General features: G+C 43.5%; 2 protein-coding genes across 3 annotated transcripts in view; one reads left to right on the forward strand and one right to left on the reverse strand.

Annotated features, from left to right (window-relative positions):
• Positions 1 to 2,656: 2,656 nt before the first annotated feature.
• snx21 (sorting nexin family member 21) lies at positions 2,657 to 8,452 on the reverse strand. Its single transcript, XM_007578205.2, has 6 exons — positions 8,111 to 8,452; positions 5,092 to 5,379; positions 4,798 to 4,994; positions 4,572 to 4,713; positions 4,335 to 4,500; positions 2,657 to 3,697 (listed from the first exon to the last, which is right to left on the reverse strand). The coding sequence occupies exons 2-6, from the start codon at positions 5,369 to 5,371 to the stop codon at positions 3,184 to 3,186; spliced, it is 1,299 nt and encodes a 432-aa protein (XP_007578267.1). The 5' UTR covers positions 5,372 to 5,379; positions 8,111 to 8,452; the 3' UTR covers positions 2,657 to 3,183.
• Positions 8,453 to 9,196: 744 nt separating this feature from the next.
• The window catches only part of LOC103156227 (deoxyribonuclease-1-like 2), an 18,205-nt gene continuing 13,944 nt past the window's right edge, over positions 9,197 to 13,457 (forward strand). For both annotated transcript variants that reach the window (XM_007578206.2, XM_007578208.2), the window contains exon 1: positions 9,197 to 9,302. The gene's annotated coding sequence lies outside the window, so the exon portion shown is untranslated. The remainder of the gene's footprint in view (positions 9,303 to 13,457) is intronic.

Genomic DNA, 13,457 nt, shown 5'->3' on the forward strand with positions numbered 1-13,457 from the left:
AGGGTCTCTAATTAGCAAATTCCCTTTTTAATCAAAAACCACATAGGCTATTGAAAAATTAAGAAACATTTTCAATCCAAAGACCCTTTTTGCTGCTAATTATTGAATAAATAGAAATATCCAACAAATATATTTTTATTTTTAATCTGTACTTCAGGTTCTTTAACCCTCAGATTGCAGCAAAGTGTTTTTATCCGTTCATCTTTCCAGAGTTTCTCTGACCATTTCTGGAGCTTCGGCCCGTGGACGCTGGCATTAGCATTAGCTGCTACGTGTTTAGCATTGAGATGCTGTTTTAACACAACTTAAACACAACAATAGTCTTTTCCAGCATCCAATCAGATCGTTTAGAAGCAGAAATCAGCCATCAGGAGAGAAGCAGCCTCGTCCTCGATTGATGCTAGCGGATGTAGCTAACAGATTTATGGCCGTACCAGAAACACAAGCGGGTTGCAGCTCGGAACAAGATATGTTAAAAGAAGAAACAAAATAAAATAATAAATTGCATTAATAATTGTAACATGTTAAAGTCTATGTGATTAATAGAATATAACACGTTCAGGCCACAGACCTAGAGTTAATAGAATAGAAATCTTATTTAAAGTTAGTTGTTTGTTTTGTTTTTTTTTTTGTTTTTTTTTGTTTGTTTTTTTGCACACAAAGTAAAAAGAGAAACAAAAAAAAACAAATTCAATAATTGAACGTTTTATTCCATAAAAACATATTTGGATATATCTTTTTAAATCAGAACTCGTTAAATATTCTCCACAGGAAGGGGCGTCTGTCTTTCCGCTCCCTGACAAACAGACATGAAACTTTGTTCCTCCTTTAAAAGACAAATTCTTTTCAGGCGACAAAAAAAGTTCATCGTTTGTTTTCAGCTAAATCCAACCAGACAAACTTCTCTGAAACTAAATAAACTCTCTATAGCTGTCCGAAGGTACCTACCGCCCCCTAGAGGCTGGCTGTGGCACACGTTGTTGCAATGCTATATAAACCAGAAGTTTCCATCTCAAGCAGGGTGGAGCCTGAATAAAATGTCTCCACCTAATAACTACATCACCCAGCATCAGTGTAACTACGTTATATCGTTGTTACTTTATATTCAGCCTCTAAAAGAAAATAAATTATTTTTAAACTTCCTCTTGACCAAAAATGCTTTTTGCTGCCATTACAAACCATAAACTGAGGCAAAACCAGCTGCAGCAGGAAAATCATCTGAAACACAAACTAACAGAAAGACGACTGTAACTAAATATTCAAGGCAAACCGGTGATAAATCTGGACACAAAAGACAATAAATATGTTTACTTTCCCTTCTTTGTGGTTTTTCAGATTGTCAGTAAAAAGATCTGGACATTTTCTTGACATGTAGAAAAATTCTCCCCCATATGACCTGAAATATCGATAAACTGAAAATAATTAGAATTAACGGAAAATTCACTTTAATCTATTCAAAGTCCCAGAGAGCAGGAAGATAAAAGTCTCACTCAGCGCTGAAACTCTGCCCTCTGCTGACCTCAATGTGGAACTGCATGCGGACAGAAATAATTGCTTCGGTATCCATCCATCCATCCATCTTCTTCCGCTTCATCTGGGATCGGGTCGTGGGGTCAGCAGCCTAAGTAAGGACTTCCCTCTCCCCAGCCACTTCTTCCAGCTCCTCCAGGAACCCCAAGCCGTTCCCAGGTCAGCAGAGAGACATCGTCCCTCCAGTGTGTCCTGGGTCTTCCCCTCCTCCCGGTGGGACCTGAACTCCTCACCAGGGAGGTGTCCAGGAGGCATCCTTGCCAGATGCCTGAGCCTCAACTGGCTCCTCTCGACGTGGAGGAGCAGCGGCTCCACTCTGAGTCCCTCCTGGATGACCGAGCTTCTCTCTCTAAGGGAGAGCCCAGCCACCCTGAGGAGGAAACCCATTTCAGCCGCTTGTATCCGTGACCTCGTTCTTTCAGCCATGACCCAAAGCTCATGACCATAGATGAGGGTGGGAACGTAGATCAACCGGTAAATCGAGAGCTTCGCTTTTTGACTCAGCTCTCTCTTCAGCACGACGGACCGGTACAGCGCCCGCTTCACGGCAGACGCTGCGCCAATCCGCCTGTTGATCTCCCGCTCCCTTCTTCCCTCATTCATGAACAAGATCCTGAGATACTTAAACTCCTCCACTTGAGGCAGGACGACCCCCCTGACCCGGAGAAGGCACTCTACCCTTTTCCTGCTCAAGACCATGGCCTCGGATTTGGAGGCACTAAGCCTCATCCCGGCTGCTTCACACTCAGCCGTGAACCGCTCCACAGCGAGAGCTGCAGATCACGACCTGATGAAGCCAATAGGACCACATCATCCGCAAAAAGCAGAGATGCGATCCTAAGGCCACCAAAACGGATCCCCTCAACACCTCGGCTGGTCTAGAGATTCTGTCCATGAAAGTAATGAACAGAATTGATGACAAAGGGCAGCCTTGGCGGAGTCCAACTCCCACTGGAAACGAGCCCGACTTACTGCCGGCAATGCGGACTGTTGCTTCAGTAACTATAGTTATATCTATTTTGAAAACTTTTCTGATACTTTAACATGTTTTTGATTAAAAATGTGCCACTGAAATACGGAGCTTTATGGATGTGGTTCCGCCTTATGGAGTCATAATACTGCTGTGTTATGATTTATGGAGTAAACATTTAAATTCATTCATATGAATGAATGATGCTGTGAACTTTCTCCCTCCTTTAATCCTTTGTTCACCAATCAGCCGTCAGATTGTCACATTAGCTGCTGATGCAAATCAATCCTCACATCTATTTCTGTCCAACATCCAGTCATCATTCGGGGTCTCCGTGGCAACTGCAGCCAGGCATCTGCCTGAAGGCTGGGGATCCTACAGGGGGCGCCGCCGCCGTCGCCCAGCAGCCATTGAACTGTTTTCAGTCAGATCAGAGTCAGGTGGTCTGACTGAAAGCTGAAGTGAAACGCTGAGGTTTCAGGTCGTTTCCCAGAAGGAGAAACTGCGGCGTTGTTTCTGTCAGCAGCAGTCAAACCGTCCTCCATGTTGGGTCTAAATCAGGGCGGCGGCTCAGATCACATTTCATTTCCATCCAAAACCAAAAACTGTTCCCACTTTATTGCTTTTTCTACTTGATGTGCAAAATAAAGTTCAGGAGTCTCTGCTTCCCGCTGTGCGCCGCCTCAGCCATCGCCGTTGCTCTCCTGCAGTTTGTGTTTGACCAGGAAGTCCCTGATGGTCACATGGTCATCTGGCCCCGCCCCCTCCAGCTGCTGCAGATGCTCCTCCCACCGCTGCTTGTCTCTTCCTGTTTGCCACGACAGACGGATCACCACCTGCAGCAGCGGCAGCGCCAAAGACTGCAGCGCCGCGTCCGGATGTAAGGGGAGGAGCTTGTCCTGCAGAGGGAGGGGCTTGTCCTGTAGAGGGAGGGGCTTGTCCTGCAGAGGGAGGGGCTTGTCCTGCGGCTCAGGGGGCAGGAGCATGCGTAGGGCGAGGTCGCAGTGCTCCAGAGCTTCTTCCAGCTGCTCCACCTCCTGGAAACAACAAGCCAGCCCCACCTGGGTGAAGAACCAATGGGAGGAGGCTGGAGGCGGGGCCTGTGTCTCATCGTCATGGTAACTGGCCCAGCCCAGCTTGTGTTGGAGTCTCTTGGCGTTGAGTAGCGGACCCAAAGCCTCCTGGAAACGTTCGGCTCTGAACAAGAAGAAAAGCAGACAGTTAACCTGAAAAACCTGGAAAAGTCTGGAAAAACCTGGAGGACCAGGATCCAGATTCTGATTTAGTTTCGCCCAGATTAATTTTATTGCTTGAATTTTCCTGCAGGTTCATCATGAGTAGTTCTCAGCTGCTGTGAGCTTTAAGGAGTCCACCGCTAGCTGAACATGTTAGCATCAATATACTGGATTTCCTTATGAACCTAAAACTGTTAAAGAAATCACATTTATGACAAAACTGTTTATCTTTGTCATATTTTCACCTACGGAGGCCGTCAGGTTCTATTTACCCAGGTCACTAATATTCTATAAATAAAACATTGGTTTTATTTAAAGACCCCAGTCTAGCTAACACCATTAGCAGGAGCTAACACCTGAACGATACTTAATACGTAGAAATTCCTGTTCTGGCTGGACGGTGCTAGCTTCACAGCACCTAGCATATATCATCTACCCAAGATGCATTGCAGGATAAAGATGGCAACATCTTATTGACAATATTTTTATTTAATTTGTCAAATTAAGCAGCCTGCAGAATTCTTACTGTGTGTTTTCCTCAGATAAAGTCTGTTGTTCCAAGCAGTGGTGCATCATGGGAGCTGAAGCAGCGTTCTCACCTGATGAGCAGCTGGCCGGCCTGCAGGTCACTCAGGTAGAAGAACTGCCGCACACTCGGCGCCCCCCGCAGGACGGGCAGCGAACACAGGTGAGAGAGGTACTGCTCAAACGCCCGGCTCCGCTTAGCGATGGTTTCCGCCGTGAAGTTCCTGCGCAGCTTCTTTCCTGCGAACGTTAAGAGACGTCAGAGCTCAAACCCGAACCGCTTCCTGCAGCAGGACGATGCGGCGCCTTACGGGGGAACGAGACGCGCTCCATCTGGTTGCCGTAGTTACGCCTCAGAGTGGCGTGAAGCCGCTGGAAGTCGGAGTAGCGGCGGGTGATGACAGCAGGCATCTTGTCGCTGCCTCCGGACTGGATGACATGGATGGCGTAGAGCTGCAGGACAGTACCGGCTCAGTCGGGTCGGGCTGGCGATATGTTGTGTGATGCGTCGGGTCGGTGCTCAGAGGAAGAACTCACCACGTACTTGGCGGCGCCGTCCTGAACCACGCTGGCGTCCGTCACCTCGAACAGCAGCCCGTCCGCCAGCCGCCTCACGCCGTGGCCGGGACTCGACCCGCCGAGTCCGCGGAGGGTCCGCCAGCCGTCCTGGAGATGCCGGGTCAGCAGGGAGGAGGGGGCGGGGCCGCCGGGGCACACGCCCACCGGACTGGCGTCTGTGAGAAACAACAGACAGGAAATGAGACGCTCGGACCGCCGCCTAATCCAACCAGGACCGTCGGTTCTCAGAAAACGGCCCGACGTGTCGGCGACCTGTGCTGCTCAGTCCGTCCTCCAGCGACTCGCCCAGGAAGTCCGAGTCGCTGTCCATCGCCTCGCCGCCGTCCTCGCCGTCAAGCTCTCCGTCGTCGAAGCACAGCGTTCCCCGGAGACGCTCCGTCACGCACTCCTCCTCCTCCAGCTCCGCCTCCCACCGCTCCTCGCTGAAGCCCCGCCCCTCGCCCTCCGGGCCGCCGTCCTCCTGGTCCGGGTCGGCGCCCGGGCCGGTCTTGAACAGAGAGCGCTTCAGGCGGTCCAGAAACCGTGCCGCCATGACGCCGCCTGGCAGGAACCAGAAGTTTGACCCATCAGTTTACAGCAACACCTTAGGTCTGACCTTTGACCTAAAATGTCACTGATGAACTTTTAGGTCCCAGAATCTCCTAAACTTTATGACAAACTTTTTACATTTGAAATCGCTCTGTCTCCGTTTGAATTCCATCTTTATATGATAAAATTTCTCCAAATTCTTTACATAGAATTCTTTTTATAGAAATGTACGAAACTGCGATTACAAAAAGTATTATAGCACATTAAGTACACCAAGCATATTCCTCACATGATTAGCCTTAAGTAAGTACAGAGTTAGGCTAAGCTAAGCTAACACTGCAGTCAAGGCAGTGATATTGCGAGAGCGATAAATTGGTGATATGATAGTTTTATTTTATGCAGGTTTTGACCTTAAAACCTGCTGGTGGAATTCAGAACAGCAGTTTTTAGGATTTTAGGTCTGGCAAAGCGAACTTTCCCATCCAAAGTTGGGTCTGTGCCTTACCAGAGGTACAAGCCTCTCTGGTTCATGCGCAAAATTCACATTTTCTTCATTTTCCTTTTTGCAACATTTTTAAAGCTAGCTTAAGATTTGCACAACAATTGGATGGAAACAGCTTCAAGCTAAATATTCAGTTAGCAAGTTAAATATTTAGCTTCTGACTATTTAGCCAACTACTGCTAACTAAATAGTCAGCTTGCTAACTAAATATGTAGTTAGGCAGCTAAATAGTTAGCCAGGTTATCTAGTAACTAGTTACCCTGAGAGCGCCCTCCACAGGAAGTCAGAAGAACAGCAGCTCTCAGTGTGATTGCTGCTGTTCCTGAATGCATCCTGAGTTTTTAAAGAGGTTTTGGTAAAAGAATGTTCCTCATTCAGTTTATCTGAGGTTGAACTGAGTTCAGATCATTTATTTCCAGGTTGAAGGTTGCAGGGAAACGGTTTGTTTCCATTGCAGCTCTGCAGAAACTGCAAGCCGCAGCAGCGATGGCTGCCGGCCGACCTGGCTCCAGTTACAGGACCAGCAGCTCCTCCAAATGGAAATCATGTCACTGATTAATAATGCAGAGATCCGTGAAGCCGGCCTGCAGGAGGCGGCGGCCTGCAGACTTCCTCCAGATCATTTCCTCCCCAATGGCTGCAGCGCGAATCAGGACTGAAGCAGCTGATAAAACAGGAGCTGCTGACCATCAACTCTGCATTTCAGACCCAAACACAGGCCAATCAGACTGGATGATGCCATCTTTAGCTCCAGTCTGGTGTTCACTTTCACAGTTTTCCTTTAGCTCTGACCTGCTGGTTCTGATTCTGAACAATAAATAGTTTTTCAAAGAAATAAAACTCCTGCAGGATCTGCAGAATACAACAGGAAGTAAAAGATTATCCACGTTTATACATCAAAGTCCAAACTGAGGTGTTTACTGGTGGGACCTTCAGCTGGCTAATTAAATACTTAGTTTGGAGCTAAATATTTACCTTGCAAACTAAATATTAAGTATTTAATTTAAAACTTTTTAAATTGAATTTATAAATAAATGACGCATGAAAGAAACTGACAAGAAAAAAAACATGTTAGTAGGAAAGAGAGCTCCTGATGAGATGAAGAATCGCCAGCCTTCCTGTTAGTTTTCAGCGTTGTTCTCTCCTGTTGACAGAAAAATGTCTCCAAACTTTCTGGTTCAGGTGTTTCTGCTTCTACGTCAATATTTTAATCCTACAGCTTAAAATATTGAAACGTAACACATCAATAATAGGGAGATTATTAATGAAATGTTAGATAAGTTTGAAAGTCGCCATTTGTAAAGTTACACAGTCAAAAACTAACAATAATAATCTGTGTTATTTAGTCAAAAGAGAAAAAAAAATTCTCCATTTTTTTCATTCATTCATAAATGTCATAATTTCACCCTATTTAAGTTAGGTAAATATTTATCTTGGAGCTAGTTACCTTGAAAACCTAATATTTAGTTAGAAACTAAATATTCTGCTTGCTAATTAAATACTTCAGTATCTAGTTAGCTTGCTAACTGAATATTTACTTTAAAGCTTTATATTTATATTTTATTTACAAATGAATGAATGAACATGGTGAAAATATGACACTGAAAAATGAACCCACATTTTTTTAAATAAATAACTCAAATTAATGTCCTTCCTTCCCCACCAGGTCGTCACTGTAAATAATAATTTGTTCTTACTCACCTGTTTGAATCAAAAGTCAATAAAACAAGTAAATAAAAATAAATTGAGTGTTTAATCTGTATTTACATCTTACACCATGTTTTCTATGCCAATTAGGTTAAATGAAAACAAACTACGTCAAAATTAGTTGGTTTTATTGTTAAATGTTTGACATTAAAAGGTGTAAAAGCTTGTAGTCTTGCAATAAGGAAATTATTTTTCAGCTAAAACTGTCCAGAAATGAGAAGTTAAAAGCACCGAATGTCCGTGAAGGCATCATTGTGATGACTAACAGGTAGTTATCGATCACCAATAACTTAACGTAAACATATTTAAAGTGTTAAAGGAGCATTTATTGATCACTAACCAGAACTTTGTGTTAAGCTCCGCTAACTGACCCAAACCTCCGAACCTCCCGGACCAGAACCGGTTATCCTCCTCTCGGTCTCAGTTGTTTTGAAGTTAACCTCCAGGCTGCGCGGAGTTAGCAGCGGAGCTAACAAGTTTCCGCTGCTCCTCCTCTCAAAGTTGCTCCAAAGCCTCCGACCTCCGGACACTCACCCTGGACTGGACCGGGACTCGCTGTCCGCTCCGCTTAGTCCATGTCGGCCCGGTTCACCTGAAGCCCGAGGTTCCTATCATGATCTCCAAGGTGGACCGTTAAGTCCGAGTTTTGCTGTCGGACCGACTCTTTGAGCTGACTGCATCCTGATTCCCTCAAGCTTTCCCCGGTCACAGCCAGCGGGAGAAGGCGGGGCCCTCTGGATGTCACTTGGTGACCATATAAGGACATGCAGTGTTCAGTTCCGTCCAGTAGAGGGGAGTAAAAACTCCAGCAATCCGAACCTACACATTGTTCTGATGCCATAAATTATGCAAATATTTTTACATTATAAACTGTTTTTACATGTGTTTGTTTAATTTATCATATTTTTAATTTTAACGCAGAAACATTTTAAATATTTCCTTGATTTATGTTTTATTTTTTATATTTCTTATTTATTTTCTGTATACAAAGAATTTGTATAATTTATTTTACATACTGTGTTAGTTTCATGTATTGTATTTTTAATTTTAATGCGGAAATATTTAATTTCAAATATTTCATCCATTAACATTTCTTTTATTTATATTCCTTATTTACTTTCCAGATCTTTGTTTTACTGTTTATTTATTTTCGACATAGACTTGTCATCCTTTAAATAAAAACAATTCAATAGCATTAAAGTAATAGATGTCTCAACATACATATAAATTATTTCTCTATTACATGGTTAATTTGGAAAATATATTTATTTATTTTATGCATTTAATGAAGTAGTCGAACTCCTAAATATCCATAGATTTAACAAGACTGAGATACTTGACTTGATTTTTAAATAATTTCTTTAAATATGATTAAAACTACAAATGTGCTAAAATCCTATCTGGCAGTGGAAATATTACATCTTCTTCCTCCACTTGATGTCAGGTCATGTTCTTGGTGTTTGCACCAACTTTTACATTCAAATCTATTGCAAATGTCACCAAATGAACTCAGTAAGTCACTGGAAAGTTGTTGAGTTTTTTGTAGCATTGAATGCAGCACTGCGGAGAGAGGGTTAGGGGCGTGGCTAACCTGACGCAGTCCGGAGGAGTTGCAGTGGGCGGAGCTTGGGGTCTCACCTTGTAAAGTTGGAGCCTCCACCCTTCACATGAAACTCGGAGTTTCTACTGTTGACACATTTCACCGACCCGCGTCTCACCTGAGCAGGTAAGAGAACCAGAACCCTTTACTGGGTCGGGACCAGTAAGATGTATTGGGGCAGACGTCATAAACTGGGTTTCATTGGAGGTGGGCGTCTTCAGCGTGTTTTTAAGAAGTTTCTGAGTGGAGAGGTTCTTCCTGCCTTCTGACTCTGAGAGGCTCTGAATGTTGAGCCTGTTGGTTTGTGTCAAACCAACACCTGGTGACTTCAGCGGCTGACAGACAGGAAACAGGAAGACAGACAGATGGCAGCAGGGCAAACTGTCAGGCCACAGAATCAGCTTCAAATGTAGAAACATCTGAATCTGTTTGGCTAAATCATCTGGATGGAAAGAGAACGGATCGTTTTCAGATTCCAGGAACATCAGTGAGTTATCCTCACGTTAAAAAGTTTTAATGTGTTGGTGAAATATATGTGGAAAAAATCAGGAAAAAATTCTGGCTGTAGTGATGAACTCTGACCTGGACATTCAGACACACATAAAGACGGTTACAAATAACAGGATTAGAGGACTAATGTCCCAGAAAAATGTGTTATTTTTAAATATTTAAAGTTAATAATTTGCTAAAATTCTATCTGGCAGTTTAAATATTTCATCTTCTTCCTCCACTTCATATTTTATGTGTTTGCACCAACTTTTATGTTCAAATTTCTTGCATGTGTCGTCTTTGTGTTTCATAAAGTGGATAAATGTTATTCCATCTCAGAGGGTGCGTTCACACTGCAGCCTGAAGTGACCCAATTCTGATTTTTTGGCAATTCCGATTTTTTTGCTGGGCCGTTCACACTGACGGTAATTGCGACCTGTATGCGTTCTGCAGTGTGAACAGACAAACGACCTGAAAGTGTCCCGCATGCGCAGTAGAGGGCGCCATAGCGTCAGCGTTCTCAGTGTTCTGCCAACCGCTATAAAAAGAAGAAGTGCTCAGTGTTTGCGGAAGTAAACATGGAGGCTAACGGTGGAGCTTAGCTTACACATTTGAAGTTGTTGTCCAGCCGGAGCAGCATATTAACAACTTAATCCTCATTATAGTCCATCAAAGTTGTTGTTTTTCTTCCCACTTGCGCTTATCAGGACACAGAATAGTGAGATTTGTTGGGAATCAGTGACTTTCAGTTCGGATGAAGGCGACCTGGACGTTAGGTCGCATTTGAATTGGATACGTATCAGATATGGGTCACATTCGAAAAAGAATCCGACCTGTGCTGTTCACACTGCCATGAAAAGATCAGACACAGGTCGCATTACGTCAAAGAAAATCGGAATTGGGTCACTTCAGGCTGCAGTGTGAACGCACCCAGACTGGCTGTGATCCGCTGTCTGTTGGAACCATATAACCCACATGTGATCAGAATCGTCACGGTAACGGCTGATGGCTTGTTGAGCCAACAGGAGTTTCTGTTTTGATGCCTGATTCATATAAAAACATGGTCAGGATCCCAGAGCCGTGATGCTCCCAGCAGATGCTGTGTTTGTGTTGAGGAACCGTTCAGGGAAACGTCTGACTGCAGAGATTATCCTAACATTAATACAGCGTGTTCATAAATTAATCTCTACTGACGGCCAACACTGGAACAAAACTTCAGAAAGGGTCGAGGAAAGCTGCAATCGATCAATCGATCAAGTTTATTTAACTTTTAAACATTAAATTCTAATGAACATTTAAACTGGAACTGGAAGACATTTTAATATCCAAAATAAATAAAACGAATTATGAAGGTTTATTTAGGCCAAAGCAGCAGACTGAAGACTTTTATCATCCAGTTTTTGGCAGAAAGAGAAAAACAACAAATGGAAATTATTGAGCTGATTTTAATTTATCATTCCGTTATTGATTTATTGATTATTTTGCCAGTCCTAAAAACAAACATTACATCATCAAAATCAATGTTCCGGTGATTATTAATCGGAAGCAGCTCTCACCAGCTTAGCCTTGATTTAAAGGATCTCTGTGTTTCAGCTGTTTTGCAGTTTTCTAGAAGTTTGTTCCAGATTTATGGTGCATAGAAGCTGAATGCTATTAGATGCTAATCCTGCAATGGAGTTCAGTCACTCCAGAAGTTGATCTGAGCCGATCTTTGATCGAGTCACAGTGAAGAGAGTTTTCCTCTTTTTCAACATGGAGCACCAGGTCTTTGCTCTGCAGCACCAGGTCTTTGCTCTGCAGCACCAGGTCTTTGCTCTGCAGCACCAGGTCTTTGCTCTGCAGCACCAGGTCTTTGCTCTGCAGCACCAGGTATTTTCGCTGCAGCATCAGAGCCATTTGCGCTGCAGAATCCTCAGATGTTTCGCGTCATGCTGCATGATCTGTAAACAAAAACAGGAAAAACGAGTCTGGCTCATCCAGCTGCAGCAGAAAGGACGCAACATGTTTAACCAACTGGAAAATGAAATGAAATAAAGCTCTGTACAAATCAAACCAGGAAATGTTTTATTGCTGGGTTTCAGATGACGTAGCACTGACACCACCCAATGCAGACGGAGGGCAGGAAGTAAATGCAGCCCATTTATTTCAGTTGATCCAGAATCCAAAAGCCTAAAGTCTCAGTCCTTTACGGTTGCTCCAACCGCTCTAACAGAGAGAAAGATGAACGTTATTTTCGTGTTTCTAAGGTAGTTGGTCACAAGGGAGTTAATTTAAAAAAACTTACCGATAAAAGAGGAGAAAAGTGGATCAACAATCTACAGCTAAAAGCAGGAGGGGGAGAAACTAACAATTAAGGTTGCCACCCGTCCCTTAGAATATGGAATCGTCCCGTATTTGACTGTTAAATGTAGCGTCCCTACATTTAATACGATATGGGACGCATTTTGTTCTGTATTCTACAAATGTGGATGTGTAATAATAAAGAAATGATCTCCGAGTACTTCATATAGTCGGCTGCCCCAGTCATTGTTTCACTCACGGCGTCGGTGTTGCGATATTGTGCCCAACTGCTTTCTGGGTAACACAGACAGACAGGCTAAATCAGGTGTTATGATCAGTTACTCAGTACTTGAGTAGTTCACCAAATACTTTTTACACTTGCTTAATTAAATGTGTTTTTAAGGTATGCTGCTCTGATTGGAGCACAGTTTTGGGGTACTCTGACCGACTATGCATGAACGGTTGCTCTATGGATCACTTTTTAAAAACAAAAAACACCGCCATAAAATAATGTCCATCACTGCAGTGGACGTCCCCTGAGAGTCCCCCGCGTCATGGTGGGCGTCCCTTATTTTAATTTCTGAAAGGTGGCAACCCTAGTTACTTAGAAAGCCAAGCATTCATATGCAAGATAAAATATATTATTTTTATGCCCTAGCCTGGTTGTCCTCAGAGTGCTAATGTTAGCAGCTAGCTCAGTGCCGAGTCACGGACAGAGGACATGTTTGCTATTCTGACAGGTATGATTATCTGACAGAACACCTGAGAAATCCCCTGCCGGACCTCCTAGGGCCGTGCAGAGGCCACTAAAGGGGCTGGTGCTCAAAAAAACAAAAATGGCACATCTAACCGCCTTCTAGGACAGAATATTAAAGTCACACAGCTTTCAGAGTTTAGCAATGATAAATTACAAATTGTGAGATATACACCTAGATTTAGTACATCTTAACATAACAGCTGCCTTGTAATATTAAATATGTTGTTCACTACCAAAAACTGCATGTTGATCATGGTAAGAACCTTTATTAATTTTGTTCTTACCTGCGGTTCTGGTTCTGACCCAGTTGGTCAACAATCCACTACCTTTGGCTGCTTCTGGCAGATCCTTTCTGTTTCTGACGTCTTTCTTTACGTGGCATCTTTGAACTGAAAAAGGAAAACATAATGATCAGAACACTATTAAACCACACCACCAATTATTTACCCTTGTGTTTAAACCAATATGTTTTTTCAGTCCATAGCACAACATAAACTTACTTCTGGGTTGAGTTTTTCCCCTTCATTAATGACTTTTATTACATACATTATATCTATCATGGTAATTCAGGGTGAGTTATTTTTAATTGGGGCCTGCCCATAGCAATGCATAAGGACAGCAGTGACTGCTTCGCAGTGCTCTTCGCAGGAGAGCAATGCATAATGCTCTCCTTATGCATTGCATGGCAGGCACCTATGGGCTCTTTGCACCTAAGGCGTTGACGTCACATCTCCAGGAGCTAATGCGGCTCACTT

The sequence above is a fragment of the Poecilia formosa genome, unplaced genomic scaffold (assembly GCF_000485575.1).
Source record: "Poecilia formosa unplaced genomic scaffold, Poecilia_formosa-5.1.2 Scaffold471, whole genome shotgun sequence".
NCBI lineage: Eukaryota > Metazoa > Chordata > Actinopteri > Cyprinodontiformes > Poeciliidae > Poecilia > Poecilia formosa.